This window comes from Acinonyx jubatus, chromosome D3 (assembly GCF_027475565.1).
Source record: "Acinonyx jubatus isolate Ajub_Pintada_27869175 chromosome D3, VMU_Ajub_asm_v1.0, whole genome shotgun sequence".
NCBI classification, from domain to species: domain Eukaryota; kingdom Metazoa; phylum Chordata; class Mammalia; order Carnivora; family Felidae; genus Acinonyx; species Acinonyx jubatus.
In genome coordinates, this window is record NC_069392.1 from 23,684,214 (window position 1) to 23,711,176 (window position 26,963).

Below are 26,963 nucleotides of genomic sequence, written 5' to 3' on the forward strand. Positions count from 1 at the left end.
CATAGCAGAAGAAAAAGAGATGTGATGGAACTATGTGATAGATCTTAAAATTCTGTTCTGATGTGGCATATGCCATTTCTCTCATTCTGTTGGCCAAAGCTAGTGATATGGCCAAGCCTGACATCACTAAAGCAGGAATTTTACTCATCTCAAAGGGAGGGATTCTGGATGTGAGGGTGATCTGGCTGTGACATCTGTCACCCCATTGATTGCTGGGGTTGATTTGGCTGATCTGGCTGGCTGGGCAGTGTCCCCTTCTTCCCTCAGTGCTCCATGTATGTCCCTCCTGAAGCTGCAAGCTCAGTTGAAGAAGACAACCTTCTCCCAAAGAGGAGGACTATTCTTTGATTCAAGGGTATATGTCAGGGTGTGCTCCCCTACTAGAATCTCCAAACAATCTCTCAGAAGGAGGGATTCTTTTAATTTTTTTATGGTTTATTTATTTTTGAGGGAGAGAGAGAGAGAGAGAGAGCATGTGCATGCATGACTGGAGGAGAGGCAGAGAGAGGGAGATGCAGAATCCAAAGCAGGCTTCTGGTTCTGAGCTGTCAGCACAGAGCCTGACGCAGGGGTCAAACTCACGAACCATCAGATCATGACCTGAGCTGAAATCGGACACTTCACTGACTGAGCTACCCAGGTGCCCCTAAGTACAACTATAATATGGGTTTAGAGAAGAGAAGATACGAGATAAGTTAGCTGGCAAATGATGGCTGTGATGGGGGTGGCAGGACACGAGAAGGGAGAGAATTCCAGGTTATGCCATGGTCTGGATCAGCATGAGCATAACTGGTAGAAAGGGCAGAGAAGAGACCACTGTTTATAGACTAAGGTAGCCTGATTTAGAGTTAGGGAGGTTTGGGTTGGAAGAGAGAATAAGCCCAGATTATAGATGACCTTATTAAAAACCAAGGGAAAAATTGGACCCATAAGATCCAATGGAAAGAGGGGGCTAGATTGAGAATTTATAGTGCTATTTCTGCCACTCATTAGCCATTTATCTTTGGATAGGTCAATGATCATTCATTTATTCAACAAAGTAAGCAATTAAGTATCATTGTTTACTAGGCACTATTGCAGGTACTAGAGATATAAAGATGAAATTACAGAAATTCTGCTTGTAACCAAGTTTTAGACAATTGGAAGATAACTATAGAAATGCAGTAATGACAGTAGGCAAGGAGGCACAACGGGGAACAAGCATGGAGTGTGCCAGAATGTTCTTTAAGTGGCAGACCGTAGGTAATCAGATCCTATGGTTAAGTTACTATGGTGTTTTGAATATAATGTGTTCAATATAATATAATATAAGGTGTTACTAAGATCCTATGGTGTTTTGAATATAATGTAGCCATTTAAAATTAGAGGAGGTACCTCAGGAAATGTCCTAGATATTCTTTTTTTTAAGTTTATTTTACGTATTTTGAGAGAAAGAGAGAATGTGTGTGTGCGCACGCATGCGTGAGTGGGGGAGGGGCAGAGAGAGAGGGAGAGAGAGAGAATGCCAAGCAGGCACCACACTGTCAGCCTAGAGACTGACTCAGGGCTCAGACTCACAAACTGTGAGATGATGACCTGAACTGAAATCAAGAGTCGGTCACTTAACCGACTGAGCCACCCAGGTGCCCCTGTCCTAGATATTCTTTTGGGTGGAAAAGCAAGTTGCAAATCCATATGTGAAGTATTCTGTCATGTGAGTTGGAAAAAATGTTTCTATATGCATAGAAGAATTTAGCAGTGATAGAAAGGATGAGTTTAAATTTTTATTTTATACCTTTCTATCTGTTTGCATTTTTATCACAATACATCTTTAACTTTTTTTTTAAAAGTAGGCTCCACGCCCAGCATGGAGCCCAATGTGGGGCTTGAACTCAGGACCCTGAGATCCAGACCTGAGCTGAGATCAAGAGTCAGATGCTTAACTGACTGAGCCACCCAGGTGCCCTGAATTTTAACTTTTAAATTAAAATTAGTTAAATAAAAAAATATTTCACTGTAACTAACCTTTATCTTACCTATGACTTTATCTCTGTATTCAAACATCCTGTTACTAATGCCAACATGTTAATATACTTCAACTCTGACCTGGCTTTTTTCATTTGTTCTTTCGTCCTGATAACAGTAGTTGGCTTTACAGTCTCATCAAATAGTTATTCTCTTCCTATAGATTCTGAGGTTCACTTCTATTATTTGTATTTATTTTCAATTTTTTTATGGTGGCAAAATGTACATGTCATCACAGCATCTTAAGCATTTAAAAATGTATATTTGTTTGTATTGAACCCTTTTTCTCAATGAACATGTTCCTCCACCTCCTTATTTTTCCTCCCAGCACAAGCAACATTTCCCAAAATGACTGCCATAGTGATAGTTAGAGCCACGCCTGATGTATTTGAGAATAGAGGAGAATCTAAAAGTTTTTTTTAAATGTTTATTTATTTTTGAGAGAGAGAAAGGCGGGGGGCAGAGAGAGAGGGAGACATAGTATCTGAAGCAGCAGGGAGACATGGTATTTAAGCTGTCAGCACGGAGTCTGACATGGGGCTCGAACCCACAAATGGTGAGATCATGACCTGAGCCGAAGTCGGATGCTTAACTGACTGAGCCACCCAGGTGCCCTGAGTGAGAATAGAGGACAATCTAGATAAGAAGGTGCATACCAAATATCAGAGCCAGATAGTAGGTCAGGTGTCAAGGTCTTCTTGAGGGCAAGAGCCAGGCATTGGTTCAGATTTATGGGTATTCAGAGATAAAGAAGAAAACTATTTGGGTAAGGGCACCAAGGAGTCAAGCCTCAGGTTTGGAGACTTAGGACAAGGGCAAGGCAATTGCATAATATGGAGCAGTAGCAGTAAAAAAAAAAAAAAAAAAAAAGAAGGGAGACTGCTAATACATAGTTCCAGCCAAAAACTGGATCTGGTCTTGGAGTATGGATGGGCCTGACCTGGATGAAGGAAGCAAGTGGCGCTTTGACCCTGTTTTGAGAGAAAGGTTACAGAACAGGGCAGTTTCTGTCAGGTTCTATCCACCTTCTTTAGGCTATTGGGAAAAAAATAGTATCTTGGAGTAGGAATATAAAACTCCCAAATGAAACTATTTTCCACTCCCATCCCCTCTGTCAAAACACACATAGACACCCATACACACACACACACCTGCAGGTAGGAGACCTTCTGGGCTTTGGATGTTGTGTTCAATGTCTTTTACTGGGGTACATGAGACATTAATGATCTGATAAAACCAGAGTACGTTGTTACTATCCTGGTAAACGTTTTAATGCTATCTTTCAGAAACTGACTTTAAAAAAAGATTAAGCCTCTTATTCAGGAACATATCTTTTGATGTTTTTGTCTTTACCAAAATCCTGGTTTGTATTAGAACTATTTCAGGGGAGATTATCATGAAAGTTATTGAAAACCAGGCTTAGATACATCTGGAATTTTTCAAACTGTCTCACCCATTTAAGAGTGGTTTTAGAATTAAATTTGAAATAAAGTCCATACTACCTTCAAGCTAAAATCTACTTTCATAGGTTTGGTATTTCTGTTTGGATGAATTTGTTACTTTGTTTAATTTATTTAGTTTTCTATCTCTAGAAATCCTTAGACACTGGTTTCTTATTCATTTAAATGTGCTTTATTATTGTCTTGAATTATACTCTAAGTTTTTTGAGGTAAAATGTTAAAACATATTTTTGTATAAAATTAAAACAAAAATATTTGCTGCAAATATATTTTATACTAGAAAAATCCAAGTTGACTAAGATACTAGAAAAAATAACAGTTCAAGATAATAAGTAGGATTCCACCTAAATTAGATAGTTTAGTGGGGGAAAAAAGGCACGTTTATCAGAGAAAAAATTATTTAGGAACAATATGAATAAGAACTATGTATGATTTTATATAACAAAAATGGTTAAAAATATCAACTAAATTTTTCCTGAAACATTGACATGACTAATTTGAAATTTGTGTGGGAGAATGAATAGGTTAGAATATCAAAGATTATTTTAATTATTTTTTCAAAAATAAAGCTAATAAAAGGGGATTAATCCTATAATATAATAAATCATATTTTTAAAAAAGCAATAGTAAGGGGTATCTGGGTGGCTCAGTTGGTTAAACATCTGTCTCTTGATTTCTGCTCAGGTCATGATCTTATGGTTAGTGAGATCAAGTCCCACATTGGGCCCTGGGCTCACAGAATGGAGCCTGTTTAGGATTCTTTTTCTTCCTGTCTCTGTCCCTCCCCTATGCTTGTTCTCTCTTTCTCTCAAAATAAGTAAATAAATATTTTTAAAAAAGCAGTAATGAAAACAGTATGGTACTATTTGATTTGACTATTACAACAATTTAAAATTTATATACAGAAGAATAGCTCTAAGAAGCTAGAAATTTCTATGTACAACATGAGTTTTGGATTTTCAGATATGCAAATTGTGACTTATTTGTCATTAAGATCCGACCATGCTTCAGGAAGCAGATTTTTTGTTTTGTCTTTAGGTTTAAAGTTGGAACAGATTTTGACACTTATAATAGGCACTGTGTTTTAGGATTGGAATCTTAAAATTTTATCTTTGAAGTGGTGGGGATTGTAAGAAACAACCTTTCCACCTACTTTTTTGTGGGGTTGAGAAAAGGTTTGTGCAAAGGTTTTTTTTTGTAAGAGTTTGTAGTCATGGATGAGATATGTTAGGCTAATATATGTTGTTATAAAGACAAAGATTAGTTTCAACTTTATTTGGTCTTAGTAGCTTTGTTGTGTTTCAGTGGCTCTAACGTGTCTAAACAAGACACCATATACAGCCATGGCATTCTTGGCAGAATGCTGTGGAATAGTGACATATTTTATTACATCTTTCAAACACACTATAGACAGTGATAATTACAAAATGGTTCTGTGAGGGGCGCCTGGGTGGCTCAGTTGGTTGAGCGTCTGACTTCGGCTCAGGTCATGATCTCGTGGCTCGTGAATTCGAGCCCCGCGTCAGGCTCTGTGTTGACAGCTCAGAGCCTGGGGTCTGCTTTGGATTCTGTGTCCCTTTCTCTCTCTGCTCCTCCCTCGCTCATGCTCTCTCTTTCTCTCTCTCTCTCTCTCTCAAGAATGAATAAAACATTGAAAAAAATAAAAAAACATAAAACAATGATTCTGTGATACATACTTATAACAGATTTCTATCATCAGCACATATCTGTGAATAAAGTAGCCCATTCAACTAAGAATGATTTGTTTTCTCAAGTTTTCATGCTAACAGTCATTTGCTAATTGTTTATTTTTGTTGTCTTGTGCTAGAAGACAAATTGACAGCTCCTGCCAAAGACTTAAAAAATTTGTGAGAGAAGTTTTAAGTACAGAGAATTATGTATTAACTTCCTTGTGAATTGGAGAAAGCTGACCACATTTATAACAGCTTTTTTTAAATAACAGCTTTATTGCAATATAATTCACCTACCATAAAATTCACCCTTTTAAGAAAGTGTACAATTCAGCGTTTTTTTCCCCCCATATATTCACAAAGTTGTGCAACTCCTATCCAATTCCAGAACATTTTGGTCTCACCTAAAAGAAACCCTGTACCCGTTAGCAGCCACCCCTCATTTCTTCCAGCCCTAAGACCCTAGCAGTTACTAATCTGCTTTCTGTCTCTGTAGATTTTCCTGTTCTGGACATTTCACATAAATGTAATCATATAATCAAATGTAATCGTACAAATGTGGTCACTCTTATTTTTAGCGGCAGAATATCTGAATCCAAGTCTAGAAACATCAGCATTCTTACCAAAGTGTATTTGAGCACAACTTCAGTTTTATTGCAGACTGGATTCCACATCCCAGGAAGTGGGGTGACTCATGAAAGTGTGCATTTGATGGTGAGTGCATCAACCCAATGGAGGGAACATTTCAAGGAGATGCTCTTTTGTTTAGAATTATTGGTGTTACAAGAGGGAGGAATGCTTAGAAGAAATGTGAACAAGGCAACCATTTAAAATATTAAATGAAAAAAAAAAACAATTGGGGCACCTGGGTGGCTCTGTTGGTTAAGCGTCTGACTCTTGTTTCGCCTCAGGTCATGATCTCCCCGGTTTCTGAGATCGACCACCCTTCGGGCTCTGCCCTGACAGGGCAGAGCCTGTTCGGGATTTTCTCTCTCTGCCCTTCTCCTGCTTGCATTCCTCCTCTCTCTCAAAAATAAATAAACTTAAAAAAAGGAAAATAATTACAAATAATATTTGTACATTTTATTTACATCTTTAGCCCTATTTTTGTAGTGTTTTGCTATTCGATTTTTGCCATTTATAGTATAGAGCAAACTCCAGCTGCTAACATGGGAAGTTATCTTTTGCATTGTGTTCTTTACGCAGATGACTGCCAGGGGTTATGTTCCATGGTGTAATTGATAAGAGTTTTTGTAGGGATTGGATCTTCGGAATTCCTTATCATGCAGGTCAGTTAGTAGTTGTCTTACATGTACATTCAGAAAAATGGAAAATTCTTTAGGACCTTAATTCCTGTTGCTTAATTTGGCAGAGTGTCCACTGTCTGACCCATTCATATACTTTTGAAATCAGAAGAAAAAGCCCTCTCATGTTTTTATAGGTGGCCAGATAGACAGCACTTTAAAAAATTAGCATATGAATGTTTTGACTATCTTACTTAAGACAGCCTGTCAGTTTGGCAGCTCTGAGCCTGTTATTTCTGTGTCTTCTCTTTTTTCATTTTCATGTTTTGACAAATGAGATTGTACTTTTGACAAGTGATTTGTACTTCATCTAAGGATTTCAGAGTGTTTTTAATTTATTTATTAAACTATCTAAAGATCGTTTTATCCATCCATTTTGGGTAATGTAAGATTTTCCCTAATACAAATGAAAATAGAAAGTGATAGTACTGGAATTCCTTCAATACAAAACATTATTGGACAAAAATTATTTTTAAGAATAATTATTGCTTATTTTCAGAAGCTTGTATTTCTTTTCATTGAACATCTTTAAACTTAGACCAGATGTTTTACAAATATCCCTTGATAAATGAATAAATTCCTTGCTGAAAATTTTACTGGAAAGAAAACTCTATGTGTTTAATCTTATCCTGTAACTGACATTAAATTCACTCATTCATTCAACAGTTATTTAATGAGTACCTAGCATGTGCTGGGAACTGTTCTAAATATTGGACTCAGTAATGCTGAACAATACAGATACCACTCCATAGACCTTACGATCTGTTGGGTGACACACAGATCAAATGAATAAAGAATACAATTACAAATTATAACATGTGCTTTGAAGAGAACAAAGTAATAAACTAATGAATGTGAGAAGGGGAATTAAATTTGGTGAGGAGACCTCTTTGAGGACTTGCTGTTTGAAAAGAGACTTGCCTATTGTGAAGGAAATACCTATTCTGGAGGAAGAGAATTCCAGGCAGATATAGCTACAACCATCAAGGTCATGAAGGAAGCATATGAGGGCAGGTCTGGCTACAGCACAGTGAAGGGAAAGTATGGTAAGGGATGATGGTAAAAGGTAGAAGTTAGATCATGTAGGGCCTTGTAGGCCATGGTAAAGGCTTCATATTTTATTCTTTGTGCAAAGGGAGGCCTTGAGTGTTTTTTTCTTTTTTAAAGATTTTATATTTAAGTAATCTCTGCATCCAATGTGGGGCTCAAACTCACAACCCCAAAATCAAGAGTTGCATGCTCAGCCACGCACCCCCTTAAGTGAATTTTAAACAGGAGAAATGCATAATCTAGTTTACATTGTAGAAAGATCATTCTGGCTACATGGAGAGACTAAATCACAGGAAGCAAAGTGGAATCTATTGTAGTGGTCCAGTTGATATTAATGGCATAAAGAAGAAGGCGTAGAGGTGATGAGAAGTGGCAGAATTTGGATTAGAATTTCTAGGTAGAGATTTGAGGACTTGCTAGTTAGATGTTGAGGGCAAGGCAAGGAGAGGAATCCAAGCAACTGTAAAGTTACCTGGATGATTAGAGATGCTGTTAGCTGAAATAGAATAAGACCAAAGAAGGACCGGATTTGTGGTGGAAAGTCAAGAGTTTGGTTTTGGCTACGCAAGTCTGAGATTTCTGCTAGGCTTCTTAGTGAAGATGCTGCGTGGGCAGTTATTTATACAAGTCTGGAGCTCAGGAAAGAGGTAGTAGGTATTTGAGACATCAATGTGGGTGCCATCAATTCAGAGATGGTATTTAGAGGCTTGGGAGTGGCTGAGATATCTGAGGGAGTAATTACAGGCAGAAAAGAGGGCAGAAGACTGGGCCTTAAGGCTTTCCAACATATATACATGTCTCTTCATGCAAGAAGAATTTGTGTTTCAATATAAGCAAAATCAAATGTCTCTGTGTGAGTCAGCTGGGGTTCTTAGTTGCAAGTAACAGAAAACAATTGGGACTGCTTCAATCAAAGGGGTACCTAGGTCTCAGTCATAATGGTTCCACAGCAACCCTGGGTGCCAGAGCTGGAACCACCACTGCCTGAGCTGGAAGATGGAGACCGTGATGAGCTCTGCTTGGCACTGAAGATCGTAGTAACTTGGATGTTGCTGTGGCTGCTGCCAGAGTAAATTCTCTCCATCACTGTTCTTTGTGAAACTTGCTTCACATTCAAAGTTCTGGCAAAGAATCGAGCCTAGGTGTGTGTCTTCATCCTAGCTATCAGATGGTGGCGTAATTACCCCCAATTGGTTTCCAGGATGAGAAATATTCCCTGTGTTCATCAAGACTTAGCTAATGAGGAAATTCCCCCCAGACCAGATGGGAGTTCAGATTTTGGGCAGTTCAACAACCGCCATAAAAAAAAGTGTCAGTTTTGTGAATGTAATCTGTTTGGTTGCTTATAAATTTATAATATAGAGTTAAACAAGTCATTAGAGGGCCTCCAAATGGACCTCAAGAATAATATTTCTACTCAGTTTCTTTTCTCATAGTCTATTTCCTGCCCTAGGATTGAAAAGAGATTCACTTCCCTATTTTTTTTTTTTTAACCATAGCCAGAGAAGTATAGCCTCTTTTAGCTAAAAACACTCAAGTAAATAAGGCGCAAGTTCAAGCATCTTTTTAAAGTAAAATTTGACATATTAACACACACACACACACACACACAATTACTACTGTGGCACACTCAGGATTTCTTTAGGAAGGTTAATAAATCCAAAGGTGCATATTCTGACCCAAATATCTGACCACTGAATCTACTTCAGATAAATTCTATATATTCTATTCTATTTTGTTTTAAAGTTTATTTATTTTGAGAGAGAGAGCAGGACAGGGGCAGAGAGAGGGAGAGAAAGAGAATCCCAAGCAGGCTCTGCACAGTCAGTGCAGAGCCCGATGCAGGGCTCACAAACTGTGAGATCATGACCTCAGCTGAAGTTGGATGCTGAACCTACTGAGCCACCCAGGTGCCCCAAATTCTGTAAATTTTAGCTGAAGATAACATATGCTGCAATTTCTCCCAGACTGATACATTATATGACAGCAAAATTACACATGCTCTGAGGCTATGGCTCTCTGGTACAGAGAAAGAACACGACTAAAGTCCCAATAAGTTCATTGATCTTATTTATATGAGAAAAATTATAATACAGTCATAGCATTCTTAGCATAGAAGACTAATTGTTTGCCAAAGAGATATCAGAGCATTTCCAGATTAGCACCATGTTCGTTGGTAAGTGTTATGGGAAAATGAATGCTGGGCTTTGTCAGTGAGTGCTCGATTTTGTTGTCTTCCTTCAAAGAGTGTCAGACTTTGTTCTGGCAGATAGTTAAGTTACTTGTAGATTGAATTTGCCTCTTTCAAGATTTGTTTTGAAGTGTTGTTGAGGTGAATTTAGAATATACAATTGACTCTTGAACAATGTGGGGGTTGGGGTGTCAACCCCCCTCTTCCTTGCAAGGTCGAAAATCCACATATAACTTTTGACTCCCCAAAACTTAACTGCTTATAGCCTCTGTTGACCAGAAGCCATAGTGAGAAGATAAATAGTTAATTAACTCATATTTTGTTTGCTGTATGTATTGTATACTGTGTTCTTATAATTAAGCTGGAGGAAAGGACATGTTGTTAAAGAAATCATAAGGAAGATGGGGCACCTGTTTAGCTCAGTCGGTTGAGTGTCCAACTCTTGATTTTGGCTCAGTTCACGATCTCATGATTCATGAGACTGAGCTCCGAGTCTGGCTCTGTGCTAACAGCGCGGAGCCAGCTTGGGATTCTCTCTCCCTCTCACTCTGCCTTCCATGCTCATGCGTGCTCTCTCTCTCAAAATAAATAAATAAACTTAACAACAAAAGAAAATCATAAGGAAGAGAAAGTAAATTTACAGTACTGTACTGTATTTATTGAAAAAAACCTTTGTGTAAGTGAACCCATGCAGTTCAAATCTGTATAGATCAAGGGTCCACTGTACTTTAGGCTAGTTTACCCTTCTGTAAAGACATGACTTTTCTGAGATCTTTCCTGAATGTCCTGGGTGTTCCCCCTATTCTGGCTGTTGGAACATAAAAGTCTTGCAGCCCTGGTGAGCTCTGGCAGTTGTTCAGCTTATGGCTTCCCTTTGCCTAGCCTTGTGGTGTTTCACCCTATACTGGGCACCTTTGTATTCAGGCAAGACTTAAGGAGCCCCTGTGTGTTGATTTCTGGAACACCTTGTCCCTGTAACCTCCTTAGAGTTCATCTTCTCCATTTTGCTACCCTGAATGTTCCAGATATTTTGTTCTCAAATTATGATCTCAACTCAGCAAGCCCATTGTGCTCTGCTTGTGATCCCCTTCCTGCTCTGTGGTCCAGAAAGTGCCTCTAGGCAGAAAGCCAGGGTGATCTGATCATAGGGCTCACATCATTTGTTTTGCTTCTCTTCAGTGTTCATAGTACTGTGCTGCCTGCTGTCTGAAACGGTATGGAAACAGTATTTTTCCTATATTGTATCCAATATTCTACTTATGTCAGGAGAGTAAACTTGGTCCCAGTTACTCTCTTGTGAACAGAAGCAGAAGTCCTGTTAGAAAAACGATTATAGGGGCACCTGGGTGGCTCAGCTGGTTAAGCATCTGACTCTTGATTTCGACTCAGGTCATGATCTCATGGTTTGTGAGGTCGAGCCCCATGTTGGGCTCTGTGCTGACAGTGTGGAGCCTGCGTGGGATTCTCTCTCTCCCTCTCTCTCTCTCTTTCTCTGCCCCTCCCCCTCTCATGTGCGTGTGTGCGTGCATTCTACCTCTCAGGATAAATAAAACATTAAAAAAAAAATTATAACACTGAAACACATGAACATTAGTTCTGGCAGTTTATTGGTCTTAACACCAGGACAAAACCCATGGTGTGATGAAGAAAGAAAAAAAAATCAGATTAGCACAGTAAAACAACCACAACAATATTAAACATATAGCATTATGTATGGAACGTATTATATATGTTAAATATATGTAACTTAATCCTCCCAACAACCACGTTTATGTAGGGGCTATTACCTACATTTTATAGAATTAGAGATTAAGGTACGGAAAAAAGAAGTAATCAAAGTCATACAGCTAGTATATGGTGGATCTAAGGTTTGAATCAGGCAGTATTGGCCAATAAAAATTACTGTCTCAGATCTCCCACCTGTCTCCACTGGACAGTCTGGTATTTAAGACTATAGCATTGCTCCAAATTCAATTCTGTGTTCTCTCTCTCTCTCTCTCTCGCATCTTCTTGCTTCGAACTCCAACCCTGAGGGGATCTTTTAACTGAAAACTTTTTAATATCATCATTATGTGAATGACCCCCAAATCTATAGCTATAGATATGTTTCCTTGACTCCAGAGAACACCCCTTTCTACCTACCTACTCCACATTCCTGTGTATCTCTTATCAGTACTCTGACTTGGTCTCGAATTGAATTTAGTACCTACTTGTTCTTTCTGTGATCCCTACCTCAGTTAGTGGGCTGTGTCTTTTCTTAAAGGATGATGAAATATTTTGAGATCCTGCTCTATCAGGTATATAGGACCTGTTTTACTTATGAAATGTCTCTTAAGATCCTTTTTCTGTTTCTGCTGTCTTAATTCAAGGCCTCTTCCTCTGTTATTGAGCAATTGCGACAGAAACTTACTTGGTCTTCCTGTTTTTATTCTCCTGTTCTTTCTGTCACTCACAGTACTTCCTTTCAGAGTTAGCATAAAAATCAAGTGAATTTGCCAATACCTTGATTAAAACCCTATGCTGCTCATCATTGTGTTCTAAGTCAGGAGTTAGGAACAAGGCTTTAGAATGTGAGTTAAATTTCCTTTTGACACTTTCTAGCCATAATACTTTGGGAATTTACTTAACCCATTAATCTTAATTTCCTCTTCTGTAAAATGGGCAAGATAATAGTTCCTCCTCATGAAAGTGTTAGGAAGAATCAATGAAATAAAAAATATATGAAATACTTCAATACTTTGTACATACTCAATAAATAAAAGTTATTACTGTGAAAATAATATTGACAGCCTTCTCACCTTGACTCCACCACACCTTGCCTTGTGTTACAGGTTTCAGATCTAGTGGATGCTTTGCTAATGTGGCCCACACTTTCCACACTTCCATGTTTTGGCTCATGTTTGGCTCCATTTCTTCAGTCTGGAACAGTCCTCCCCAAGCCTCTTCTCTGCTTGTTGAAAGGATATTGTCCCACCTTACCTGCAAAACCTTTCTCATTTGCCACTGTCAGAATTAATTACCCTTTAGGGCTTCCCTAGTCTTAATGAGAGAATATACCATTATAGTTAGTTCATTCTTCTAGCTCTTAGCTTGTGCCAAGAGTTGGGGTCTAAAGAGTCAGAAAAATAGCAAGATGCGTAAGTGTTCGTTAGTTGCTGTTGTTATTTTTATTAGTCGTCTGCTTGTCGTGTTCTTCAGACTGCTGTCTTCTCAAGGGCAAAAATCACGTGATGCTTTTTTGTCTCCTCCCACCCTGTTTATAATGAGTTCCTTGTTTATAATGAGTTCTTGAGTCGGTGTGTGTTGGACTCAAAGGATTGGACTTTTTTCTCTGACGCTGCCTGAGAGTGGAAGGAAGTGAGATGGCTAAGGTTAGAGGTGATCCTTTCTGGATCAGTTTCCCTCCTGAGGAACGGGAACAGAGTCCCGCATCAGCTTGGCTGTGGTAGCAGAATTCTTACTGTAACAACTTATTTTAGTTTCCTTTTTTTTTTTTTAGCAAAGCAAGGCCTTTACATTCTGAAAGCAAACAAATGTGTGAAATATCACTAATGAGGCAAAATCTTTTTTGATCTCAAATACACTTCTCCCTTTGTTCCTTTACTTTCCTACCACCTCTTTAGTTACTTGATACTTGAAAATAATTTGATCTTCAGGAAAATTAGTATATTTTCTAAATACTGTTTTACATTGAGTTGAATATTCTACTTATAAACACAATAAATGTAAATAAATATGAGGCTGGCTTTTTCAGGCATTTACCCTGTGATCAAAGATAGACATCTCATTCCTTAGGAAATCTCAAGAAAATTTACAACAATGAAAAAAGGTATGTTTTCTTCATTCATTTCCTCTTTCTTGCTTTTGTTCAGATTTGAATAGACAAGTAGTTATTGAGGAAAATACAATTTAAAAAGCTGTTTTACAATATCTGCTTTTAGACAAATGATTTACGAAGTGCTATGTTAAAAAATAAAGCAGTTGTAAAAATGCCTTTTAGTAGCTGTGGATCTGAGAAACTGTGTTCTTGCTGTTTGATATTGGATCTTTGAAACAAGAAGCTAAATTACAACATTTTGAACTGTGTTAGCGTGGTGGTTTTCTATAAATAATTACTGATGGAGAAAGCGTATTGGTATAATAGTAATTTTATAAATATTTCAGATAGAATTACTGATTCAATTGGATTAAGCAAAATAAAGACATGAAATAAATAAGGTGATTTAAGATTGTATTGGTATTTAAAGGCTTCTAGGTAATGGTCCTCTATCGTGTGGTACCTGTTAAATGAAACCTGAAATACTCCCCAGACAGCAGGGGAAGAAATGCCATACAAATAAGTGATCCAAAGGACATAAACCTAAATGATTGAAAATGAGTTTAAAACCTTGTATCACTTGGGAGTTTTATTTATTTATTTTTTTTAATTTTTAAAAGTTTATTTACACTGGAGAGAGAGAGAATGCAAGTGAGGAGGGTAGAGAGAGAAGAGAGAGAATCCCAAGCAGGTTCTGTGCTGCCAGAGCAGAGCCTTGATAAAGGACTCGAACTCACAAACTGCGAGATCATGACCTGAGCTGAAATCAAGAGTTGGATGCTTAGCCAACTGAGCCACCCAGGTGCCCCTGACTTTAGAGTTTTGGATTGAGTCTGACTTTTCATAGAAACATACATATATGTTCTCTTTTTTTTCTGATAACAGTCCACTGTTTTCAGAGCCCCCTTCCCCATTTTAAATAACTTTGTCTTTTTTTAAGTCCAACATGGTCTGAGTATGGGAGATTACTCTTCAGCCCACAGACCGTGCATGGTGTGCATATGGCTTCACAGACGACTTTCAGAACAGCCCCCGGGTTTAGGAACCATGTAGGTCCCTTAATTTACATATGGGAAAGTAAAGTGGCTTAAGTCAGCAGTCACAAATTATGACATGCAGATGGAATTTAGACCTACAGGCATGTTTTGTTTGGCCTCTTAGGATGCTTTAAAATTTTTGAGCAAACGGTTAAAAATCAGGAAATTTTTAGCTTCTCATGAAAATTTAGAGTATCTGGCACTGTTAGACTGATATTCCTGCATGATATCAATTGACGAAAGTTATGTCTCAGCTTCGTCTTTTACATTATTTATGTATCCTCAAGGTTTACCATATTCACAATTCTCTTTTGTCTTATCCCTGACTGTGTTTTACTTAGTCATGTCACCTGCCTTGCCCTTTTGAAAATTTTTGTTATATCAGTAAGTCAGAGGCAGAGTAGAAAATAGAAACTTTTTCCTTGACCCCCTAAGCAGTTGTAGGTTCCCGCTTTCATCACTGAGGCGTTGATTTATAAGCCTTGGGTTCTAGCCCTTCCATTGCCATTGGCTTGCTGTGTGGCATTGAACAAGTTTCTTAACCCCTCTGAAATTTAGTTTTGATATCTGTCAAATGGTCAGAGTAATAAGCATTTAAATAGTTTACCTAGTTTTAAAAAATCTAAAGGTTTATATAAAAAACAGCCTTATAATTAATATTTTGGTTTAATATTTTGTTCTATATTAGATTGCTTAAAAATGCTGCTTTACCCAAAAAATAGAAAAGCACTAATTCAAAGGGATACATGCACCCCTGTGTTGACAGCAGCATTATGTGCAATCGCCAAATTATGGAAGCAAAGTGTCCATGGATAGATGAATGGATAAAGGAGATGTGGTATACATACCATAATGGAATATTATTCAGTCATAAAAAGAATGAAATCTTGCCATTTGCAATGATGTGGATGGAGCTAGAGTATAATGCTAACCAAAATGAGTTAGTCAGAGAAAGACAAATGCAATATGATTTCACTCATCTGTGGAATTTAAGAAACAAAACAAACGAACAAAGGGGAAATAAAAAGAGACTTAATTGTAGAGAACAAACTGATGGTTACCAGAGGGGAGGTGGGGAAAATGGTTACCAGAGGGGAGGCGGATGGGGGAAAATAGGTGATGGTTAGGGAGTGCCCTTGTTGTGATGAGCACTGGGTGATGTATGGAAGTGTTGAATCACTGTATTGTATGCCTGAAGCTAATGGGACACTGTGTGCTAACTATACTGGAATTAAAAAAAGTAGAACTAGGTGACTGGGAAATTAATAGTAATGTCCTGTAGACAATTTAAATATATGTACTAAAAATGTAAAAATAAAAGAATGCTGCTTCAATTAATGCCCTTTTCCTACTGTGAACACCTTCAGTGCATTCTATAGGATAAAGTCCAAATTTCTCTGCCTTACAACATCCCCTACCATTTGGTTGCAGAATACCTTACCAAAGTACCTTTTACTTTGTATAGAACGGAACTGACTTTCACTCATTCACCCTTTAACACCTACCCCCACACCCACCTGTCCCCATTCATTCTTTTTTCCATTAAATATTGAGCACTTCTGCTGTGCCAGATACAACTTGGGGCACAGAAGACTACAAAAACTGAACAAGACAAAGACTCTGCTTCTAACGTTCTCATACTTAAGCCTTATATTTTAGGCAGGTCAGTATTGTGTATCTTGAATACATCTTATATATGCTTGTCTCTTTTGTTCATACTCTTCTCCTTTTCTCTTTCTTTCATTCAACAAACATTTAATGATCGCTTATTGTGTCAGGTATTTTTCACTGGGTGTTGGTATTATAGCAGAGCATAGTCCCTGCTCCCTTGGAATTTATGTTCTTGTGAGATGAATAAGACATTAAGCAAACAAATAAAATATATGTCATAAGGGCTATGAAGTAAATTGTAGCAGAATAAGGAAGATAGAACGTAGTGGTGTGTGGGCCATGGTGCTATTATTTTAGAAGGAATGGTGAGAGACAGCCTTTCTAATATGGTAATTTGAACAAAGTCCTGAAGGAACCAAGGGAGAGAAACAAGAGGCTATCTGAAGGAAGAGTGATTCAGACAGAGGGTGCAACAAGTATATGTCCTAAGGGTGCGCCCTTGGGACAGTGAGGTGGTCAATAGAGCAGGAGCGGAGAAAGCGAGCAGGAGAGGGGTAAGAGATGAGTTCTGAAAGGTAGAAGGGTCCAGATCCTGAAGATCAATTACTGACCATGGTAAGCACCTTGGCTTTTGGCTCTAGAATGAGTTGTATCTCCTCTGAATGTTTACTTCACATTCCTTTGTGAAACCTTCCTTGACCATCCCTGTTGACAATGATTTCTGCCTCTAACTCCTGGCACAACTGCTGGCCACGTCCTTTGTTGTTTAACTGACTAAGGCAATGCCTGGTTGTCTTCTTATGTGTCCTCTGTTTTGTCCTAACTTCTTTGTAACTTCCTCTAGCATAGGGACTTGTCATTACACCTTTCTGTCCTAAATTTTGCTTTGTATCTAGTATATGTTTGTACCTAGTGTATGTTTGTTTGGTGAGGCTCTTGCTTCAGAGATCAGCAATAGGAGTTTGAAAGTGATGTCTAAGAAAGAAGGGAAAGGACTTGGTGGTTAAATATAAGGAATGATGTCAAGGTTTTATTATCCTGGGATGATAACAGTGCTATGGACAGATGAAGGAAAGCTAGGAAGAGAAACTGATTTTGGGGTAGATAGATGAATTTGGTTTGCAATTTACTGACCTTTGCATGCTAGCAGGATAACCACATTAAGCTGTGTAGAATGATTTGGGTATGTCAGAACATATACAGAGTATTGGTGTTATTTGCTGGTATTATTTGACTGCTGACTACTGTATGTAGTTTCAAGAGCAGGGACAGCCTCCTACTCATATTTCTAGTGCCTGGAACAAGGGCTGGCAAATAATAGGTGCTTAGGTCATAGGCACTTAATATAGTTCTACTGAGATGAGAGGTAGCTATGATGCACATTGTCAATAGCTCATGGGCCCTGGAATCACATTATTGTGGGTCTGAATACCAGCCCCAGCACATTCCGTGCGTTGTGGTCTTGGTTGAGCACGTGACCCCTCTGAATCTCAGTGTCCTCATTTGGAAAATGGAACGATAAGACCTTCCCTGCAGGGCTTCAGATAATGAATGTAGGGATAGATCCTGGCATGGAGTAGTGGTTTAAGATACAATACCTATTCATTCAGCTGTAATTGTTAATATCATTATTATAAAAAAGGTAATGCTTTCACTATTGAATTTCAGACTCTTAGGCTTAGAAAAGATCTCAAAAGTAACCTGTTTCTGATAACTGTTCTGTGTATTTTAGTAACATTTATAATCAGATACGGTTAGTGTCCAATCTGCATAGAATCACCTACATTAGCCAATCCTGCCAATGCATATAGAACTCGGAGACTAATAAGTTAAACGTTGCTGGAACTTGGACTCATAGTACATCAGTTACTGTTATTATGTACATTAGTATTCTAGAAGCTTACACCAGCCATTATATTCCCATCTATCAAAATAGCCTCATGGTGGGATAGGACTTGATAGACATGTTGGATGACAAATAATAGTGGAATTACATAGTATCTTGCGTTTGGAGATGTATCTCCTTAAATAGGATGGAATCATTTTACAGAAGATGAATGAAATTAGTGCTAGATTTAGAGAAGCAGAGTTTTTTCTTGATTAAATTTTTTTATTTTTTAACATACCTGAAATCTTTTTTCTTCAGATCACACATTGAGATTTTGTAGCTTTTTGGACTAGAGTCCTTTTCTATTCCTTTTTTGTTTTCTCTTGATGTAACTCACAAATTGAAATACATCTTTTGAAATGGTTTCCTGATTTTGTAGGTCTCTTCTGGCTCTGATTCCTTGGGAGCTGCTGGGTGCCTCTCAAACTGTATGCTTACTTTTTGCTTTGGAGCAGATGTCGTGGCACTAAGACCCAGAAACCGTTTGCTCTGTGTGGCTGGAGCTGGGCAGGCTGTGCTCACACTGAAGGGAAGGAAGTCATTAGTGCAGACTGAGCTGTGGAGTTGGGTTCTTGCAGGATTTCCTTCCAGCCTTTCCCCACTAAGGTTCTTGGGAATTAAAAAAAAAAAATCTAAACACACAAACCAAGTTTTCCTATTTACAGTGTTCAGGGAAGGTAGGCATTTCGGGAAAGGCAGATCCTTTCCCCAAGTTAGCCAAGAAGGAAGAAAAAGCAGCGTAAAGAAGCTCTGATTACAGATCTTTGGAATTTTCTTTGCTAAATTTTACAAACGAGAAATACACCCAGAATTTTGGGAGTTGCTCCAGGCTGCGCGTGAGGGTTTGATTGCTTGTCTAATCTTTTTTTTTTGAGAAGAGGAGAATTCGCCAAAAGGGGTTTGGATGGCAGGAGCCCGGCTCCGTTTCTGCCGCAGCTCTCGTCCTGAGTCTGTTCTCTGAGGGAGGGTCTCTGCAGCCGGTGTGGAGACCCCCTGCCGCAGGCTCCTTTTGCAGGCGCTTGGCTGGGGTGGGGGAAAATGCCCCGCTCTGGCAGGAGTACGCTGGTTGCTGCTGGGACTTCCTAGCCCGGTGGGAAGTGTGTTCGTGGTGTGGGGATACTTTTCATTGAACTGAAGGCGAAAAGACTGGACTCTCCTGGGCTTTTTCCCTTCGCAGTGAATATGGGGAAGAATTAGGGGGTGGGAGGGAGGCAGCATGACTTGCAGTCGCGGCTGCCCTGCATCTGCCCCCAGCCCCCAGCCAGCATCTTGATGTTCCACGTATCGGCTGTACAAATATGATGAAATGGCAGCCCCGGAAGAAGGTAAGTGTCCTGGAGTGGGGACGGGGCCCTTGATGCCCGACCCAGGGAAGGGTGACTGGGGGCGCTTGCCCTCGGGTCCCTCCATCCCCTCTGTAGTTTGCTGGGCTGGCCGGTCCAAGCATCTCAGTCCCTTTAGGGACTTGGCGCCAGTCCCCCAGGGACGAGTTACTAAGTCTAGCCTGCGTCCACTGCCCTCTTAAGTTTTTCCTTCTTGGTGTGCCTGGAGTCTCAGGGGTGACAGCTCAGAAACACCCGGTTGCTTTAGAAGCCCCGTGAAGCCAGCGACACGATTAGCTTTGCAAGGACCCAGCCAAGAGCTGCCAGAGTCCAAGGACTCGGTGGCGCCCTGTTTCTGGGGGGGCCATTTGGGGCCGCACCCTCCCCCCCCACCATACATTCCAGCGTCCCTGCAGGTGGGTGTTGCAGCACCTACTTCCCCAAGGGGTTAATAGGTTGCGAGCCTCTGGCAGCTGCTTCCCAAGGGCCCCGCTGGGGGGCGAACATCCCCAGCACAACCGCCCAGCAGCTGGTTCCCGGGCAGCCCGGCCGCGGGGCCTCCTGCCCCGGCGCCTGGGGCCGGCCCGGGCCTTCTGCCTGCGGGGCTCCCGGGCTGCCGCGTGGGCCCGCGCGAGTGCGCGCGCCGGCCATTGTGCACGGGTGTGTGTCTGTGCGTGTCAGCGTGCACGGGCGTGTGTGCATCGATCGTGGGGAAGAGGGGGAGGGGGCACTTTGCTTTTTGCGAGATTATTTCCTAATATGGCTCCTTTGTTGAGAACTCAAGAAAAAAAAAAATCCAGTGGTTCTATCAAAATAAATTGCTATTGGTCCCAGAAATAACGTTTCTAAATGTGGGACTGGTCCCTACCCCAGGACGCTCAGGGAGAAAGACAGCTTTCTTTAAGTTGTTGGCGGCTGTAGGTTTGGCTAGGGTTCCCTTTTGCTAACTTGTCTGACTGGCGCTGTTAGGTGAACCCAGTGGTTCACTGCATAGCAGGACCTCCCCCCGCCCTCCCCCCCCCCCCCCAATATCTCGTTTGGCCATGGTTTTTATTGACATTCTTCTAAAGGAAAGCACAGCGAACTGAATGTGCTGTGCCCCTCCCCAGCCTTGACCTGTCTCGGTTAGCAGCTGGATGGTGTTTTACTTGAACTAGCCAAACTGACTCCTTCTTTGTGGCATGATGTGTGATACCGTGTTTTATACCAGAGTTGAGATAGAAATGTGGGAGATGATTCCCTGATATTGTGCGTTGGCTATATTGCTAGAGAATCTAACAAACCATGCTTTAGTATAGGCTGGTAAATTGAAAGGTTTTCTTTGATATGTAATTAATGCAATTTTGATCTCTGACACTAAGTCATTTCTACCTCCTCCTGAAGTCAGAATCTCTCATATATTAGTTCTCATCGTAGAGCTTCTTTCAGTGAGATTGGTTTCATTTACTTTAGTTAAAAGAGATCCACGTATCACCTCCTTCTAATCCCCAATCAAATTCAGAGTCAGGTTGAGGAAAACCGTAGAAGAAACCATATAATTAAGCAATTTAAACAGATACTGTGTATTCCTAAAGTGCTCCCCCATTTCTTCTGTATTTGTAAATTGCATATTTATGAGTACTTTTAAGACGTCTGCAAACTATACATTCATAAATGTCTGTTTTTTCTATTTTACCCAATATGCAGTAACTCATGCAGTTATGTCTGTGGAAACCCCTCTGGGTACTGGTATTGCTTGAACCACGGAAGTATTATTCTTGGCAGTCAGGTGGATTTCTGGACTCTGGAAGATTCTGTTTCAAGTGTTAGGATTCACTCTGCAGTATTTACTCACTCTATGATGCTTAAATGGCTATAACAGAAGGTTGTGTTTATCCACTGTATTCATAATCCCAAACCATCATGTTATAAAGATCCAGATATAATTCTGCAGAGTTCATAGAAGATTAAAAAATAAGCTGAGCCATCAAATACTGTGTGATTTTTTGGTGGTGGCTTGAGAACAATTCTTGATGTTTCTACATTGGAAATGGAAGCTTCTTTGGACAATACTCAGTATTCAAAACCGGTAGGGCAACAGTAAGTCTTTATAAAAATTAGGTTTATTTTCTTATTCTTTCAAGAATACTCTCATGATCAGATCATTGCCATGGTTTCTGGCTGGGTCTGCTAACACATTTGTAGTAGAATAGTCACATGCCATGTGTTTTGCCAAACTGTTTCATAAAAATCCTTTACGCTACAGATGAAAAGTGATACTGCATTGATGTGATTTTAACAAAGCTGGGAAGATCATCTATAGAATGCTGGCTGCCCCAAATAGCATTTGTCTATAGCTGGGCTTTATGACTAGGGTTGGTTGGTAACTCGCTGTCCTGGTGTCCTGTCAGCTACCAGTCCTGGCTTTTATCAATTCTGGGATAACTCTTAAGAGAATGACCATAGCTTCTAGGCTGCTTTGTCTCTGAGAATACAGCTGGGATACCTGATGGAGGGGAGCTCCTTAGTCCTCTTTCTTTACTTGCTGAGTTAAACTGAATACTAAAATTCAAGATGTGTGCTCCAATATTCAATTAGGGTCTCCTAAACTTTTCGCCAAGAAACCACCAAAACGTGATTAATCACGTTTCACCCTCACAACCAGTGAGGAACTTAGGACCCAGTCTTCCAGAGCATAGGGGACCTCCTACCAAGAGCCCTGTAATTCTCCCTAAAAAGTAAGATTCTGTGCAACTGTGATTGCATCATGGTAAGAATGACATTTAATATCATGCTGCCATTTTTTTCATGCCAGTAAGCATCTCTACTTGTTCTCATATCCATTCATTTAATTCTTTTTCAGTGAGGTGGCAGGTGTTATATGTTGCATTTTACAGAGAAGGAAACAGGTTTAGAGAGATGCAATGACTTAGCCAGAGTCACATAGCATGGCAGGATTGGACCAGCCCTTGTTTACTTCAAGATGTGTGTTCTTCACCCCTGTACTTGGGAGTTTATCCAGGAAAGATAAAGGCTGATTGCTGAGGTGATCTCAGTATATAAGAAGGTTAGCCATAGCTCTGCTCCCTCATTTCTGGTTACTGGCACCAAGATGCTCTTCTTCCCTCTCCTTCTTGAAGAGACACAGTGATTTTACCTACCTCTGAATTCTTGGAGCATTTAGAATCTATGCTCTTCTAGGCTGAGTGCCTTTTATTGATACCAATCTTTTTTTTTAACTAAAATTTTAAAGTTTATTTATTTATTTTGAGAGAGACAGAGACAGCATGAGTGAGGAAGGAGCAGAAAGAGAGAGAGGGGAGAGAGAGAATCTGAAGCAGTTTCCGTGATGCCAGTACAGAGCCCAACTTGGGGCTCAAACTCATGAAACCATGAGATAGCAATCTTTTAAAAAATCTCTTTTCGTATCCAGCCTCTCAATTACACTTCAAGTTCCTTGAGTTTGGGAACCATATCTCATACCTCTTTTTTTGGTGTCAAGGATAATATAGTTGCTCAATAAATATTGATGTAAAAGTAAAAAAGAACTATCACTTTGTAAAACTTGGATCTTTAGACTTTCTTATTCTCAGAGGTAGTAGTAAGTTTACATGTAAGAAAAGATACAAAATATTTCAGTTGATTCATAGATACTAGACTGTAGTGGATTATTAAAGAGCACCAGAATATTTTGACACTTGATTCTGGTCTTTTGTAGAGAATGTTAGGAAGGGAGGGGACAGCCACACTTTCCACAGAAAATCCGTGGCATTCATTGTTAAAATGACATACTACCAGGAGCCATGGACCAGACTCCTGATTCAGTGTCATGATCCTTTTATTAATGTAACGTTATTGGCCTGGCAAAATATACTTTCCCCTGTGAGGCTATCATACCACACATTATTTTTATCTTGTACTTGCAGAAATGATAGTAATTAAAATGCCCATTGCATAGAAACATGTTTGTTTACAATTCTGAAGTGATTCCTGCTCTTTAAAAATCCAAGGATTAGTATCAGATAACACTGTGTAAATAAGACTGCAGTGAAAACCTGCAGGAAAGCTGCTGCTGATTGGATTTTTTCATTGCTTATCTAATGTTATTTTACTGTTCACACATAATAAAAGATCATTAATAGGAATATGTCACATAAGCGACATTAATTATGTCATTTGAGAATCATATGATGTATTTATCTTGTTATACTTGTCACATTAATACAATGTGAATCTGGCTTCTTAAATGACTTCTCTGATAGCACTTCATTTAAAAAGCTTGTTTGGAAGCTCACTTGTAAGGATTCATCCTGTAAATCTGTGTCTTGGAATAGCTTATTCCTTTTACAGAAGGGTGTATTTCAAATCCCTGTACTTTCTCTATGATAAAGTATTTTGTTTCTGGATTTGAAAGTGAAAAGTCTCAAATTAAAAAAGAATTGTTTTTAATGTTTATTTATATTAGAGACAGAAAGAGAGAGAATGAGGCAATGCATGAACGAGGGAGGGGCAGAGAGAGAGGGAGACACAGAATCCGAAGCAGGCTCCAGGCTCCGAGCTGTTAGCACGGAGCCCGATGCCGGGCTCGAACTCAGGAGCTGTGAGATCCTGGCCTGAGCCAAAGGCAGATGCTTAGTCGACTGAGCCACCCAGGTGCCCCCTCCCCCCTTTAATGTAATAGTATAAAATTAGACTTAAAAATAATCAAACATTGTGGACAAAAGTACGTGTAAAGAGAAGTCTCACAAATTTCTTGATAAAGGTCTTTCTGCACATCCATTCTATACACCATTCCCAGGTCAGTGCAACCTAGAGACCGAGGTTTTTGTTCTGGCACTTCCCATGACTTGTGTCCTTGGGCATGTCATTTAATCTTTCACATGTGACCCCCCGCTGTTAGAGGTTAGCACCTCATTATCACTTGCTGGATGTCTTGCAAATGGCATCCTAATGATTTTTCTTTTCCTGGTCTCTTTTTTTTTTCCTCTGGTTTTTCCTTCTTACTCCTCTTAGAGTTATTGTTAGCCTCCTCCCCTCCTCCTGCCCCCACACATGTTCACATTATTCACCTCCTTAAAACCCTGCTGTGTCTCTCCATTGTTTAGTAGAGGTCTTCCAAGTGGGTAAGCACACCTTGGGTTAGGGGATGTGGAAGAAAATAACTGGGTTATGAGGAAAATACGAAAACTTCTGTTTTTATGGTTTTTTTTTTTTTAATTTAAAAGAATAAGAAACAAATCAAGTTTTGCTGATCTTCCAGTATGGCTTGCCACTTGTGTGCTCACTGGTTCAGAGGCCGCCAGGGATCCTTAGTGGTGCCCCCTCACTGTTCCTGTCAGTCGTTTGTTGACCTTCAGTGTGCTGTGGTCGACTGTAGTTTCCATCATGAAAGATTGTGCCTTAAGTGACTAATTTTATTAGAAGAAGAAGAAGAAGAAGAAGAAGAAGAAGAAGAAGAAGAAGAAGAAAGGAAATTGTAGTGTAGACTGTATAGAGATGAAGAGGATGGGCTCTGCAGTTAGACGGCCTGGCTGTGAATTGACTGCCTCGCTCAGCCACTTTGTAGCTGTGTAGCCATTCCTTAACCTCTCTAGACCTCAGATGTCTCATCTACTGAAGGCGAATGGCACTTAGCTCCTAGTATGACTATGAGGATATGATGTAAAATGCGTACGAGGAGCGCCTCGCACCTAAAATGTGCTTACTGCATTTTTGCCTGTTGGTGTGACTGTATCCTACAATGCAGCTGGCCATGGCTCATCAGGGCATGGCTGCCGTGCATTTGCGTTTACTCCTTCTTTGCCTCCAATCTCTTCTCCTTGTAGTACTCTCCTTAATTTACCTTCCTTTCGTCACTGGTCATGACTCTGAGAGCTAACTCAGTCTTCTTCTCCTTCGTGAATTCTTCTGTCATTGCTGGGCATAGCTGGCAACACTCTCCTTTGACTGTACTTGTATGGGCTACAGTCATAGCCCTGCACTGTAGCTGTCAGTGTGTCTGTCTCTACCAGTGGAATGTTACAGGGTCATAACTGAATGAGTGAATGTTTGAAAAAATGTAATGCATCTATGGAACGAGGTGGTCAGTGATCTTCAGCCAGTTGGTTGACTTTGCCAGGTATTGAAGATGCCTAACGTGCAAGTTTATATCTGCCCATTTCTCACCCTCTTAGAACACCATATTGACTCCTAGGGAGGATGATTCATTGAAGGGGTAATCTTAACTATGCACCCATTAAAAATGAAGTCACAGGGGTGCCTGGGTGGCTCAGTTGGTTAAGTAAGCGTCTGACTCTTGATTTCGGCTCAAGTCCTGATCTCATGTTTTGTGAGATCGAGCCCTGCAGCGGCTTCTGCACTGGCAGCATGGAGCCTCCTTGGGATTGTCTCTCTCCCTCTTTCTTTCTGCCCCTCCCCCACTCATTCTCTCTCTCAAAATAAATAAACATTAAAAGAAAAAGAAAAGTCACAGTTATGAGGTAGTGGCTGCACAATATTGTGAATGTACTGTGTGCAACTGCATTGTACCCTTTAAAATGGCTAATTTTGTGGGGCGCCTGGGTGGCTCAGTTGGTTGAGCATCTGACTCTTTTTTTTTTAATGTTCATTTATTTTGAGAGAGAGAGAGAGAGAGAGAGAGAGAGAGAGGGAGAGTGAGCGAGCATGAGTGGGGGAGGGGCAGAGAGAGAGGGAGACACAGAACCTGAAGCAGGCTCCAGGCTCTGAGCTGTCAGCACAGAGCCCAACACAGGGCTCGAACTCACGAACCTGAGATCATGACCTGAGCCGAAGTCAGGTGCTTAACCAACTGAGCCACCCAGGCCCACCCCCACCACCTTTTTTTTTAGTGTTTATTTGACAGTCTGACTCTTGATTTCAGCTCAGGTCATGATTCCAGGGTTGTGGGATAAAGCCCTGCATCAGGCTCAGCACTGAGCATGGAACCTGTTTGAGATTCTCTCTCTCTCTCTCTCTCTCTCTCTCTCTCTCTCTGTCTCTGTCTCTCCCTCTGCCCCTCTCCCCTGCTCATGCTCATGCTCTGTCTCTGTCTTTGTCTCTCTCTAAAATAAAAAAAAAAAAACCTCTTTAAAATGGTTAATTTTGTATTATATACGTTTCCCCCCAACTGAAAAAAAGGGGAGAGAAAGTTAACAGTTATTTGTGACACATCACCTGACATCAGTACAGCAACACCGTGGTTGTAAACCCCCAGAGTAAATCTTTGTTCCCTTTAGCCTTAAATATTTTTGATTCTGTAAGATTGGTAAGGAATGGCCATCTATAGAAAGCTACTTCCGGGAACATTCGCGAAGCTGGGAACGGTGGATAGACTTGATAAGAAGTGAAGGAAGTCAGCGAGGAGAAAATCTGATTTGGCACCTTTAGTGTTCAGGAGCTAGCCAGTAAACATTGCCAGTGTGAGAGGCTACAGAGTTTAATTGGCCCAACCTCAAAAAAGGGCGCCAGCAGCCACCTTCACTTTGCTAGTCAGTTACAGTGATGACAACACTGTGCAAAACACAGTGGGAGCAAGAGAAAACCTGAAGTCCTGGCTGGCCCCGCCAGCTTTAGCTTCCACGGTGAATTCATTGAATCATTAATAACAATG

At 40.2% G+C, this 26,963-nt stretch overlaps 1 protein-coding gene across 4 annotated transcripts in view; it reads left to right on the forward strand.

Moving 5' to 3' along the window:
• TTC28 (tetratricopeptide repeat domain 28) overlaps positions 1-26,963 on the forward strand; it is a 625,904-nt gene that overhangs the window by 185,203 nt on the left and 413,738 nt on the right. The window contains exon 1 of one of the 4 annotated variants that reach the window (XM_027050851.2): positions 2,401-19,378. The exons of the other annotated variants lie outside the window; for them this stretch is intronic. Coding sequence (XP_026906652.2) covers positions 19,352-19,378 — 27 coding nt within the window. The 5' untranslated portion in view covers positions 2,401-19,351. Of the gene's footprint in view, positions 1-2,400; positions 19,379-26,963 lie in introns of those variants that run through there. 4 annotated transcript variants of the gene reach the window in all.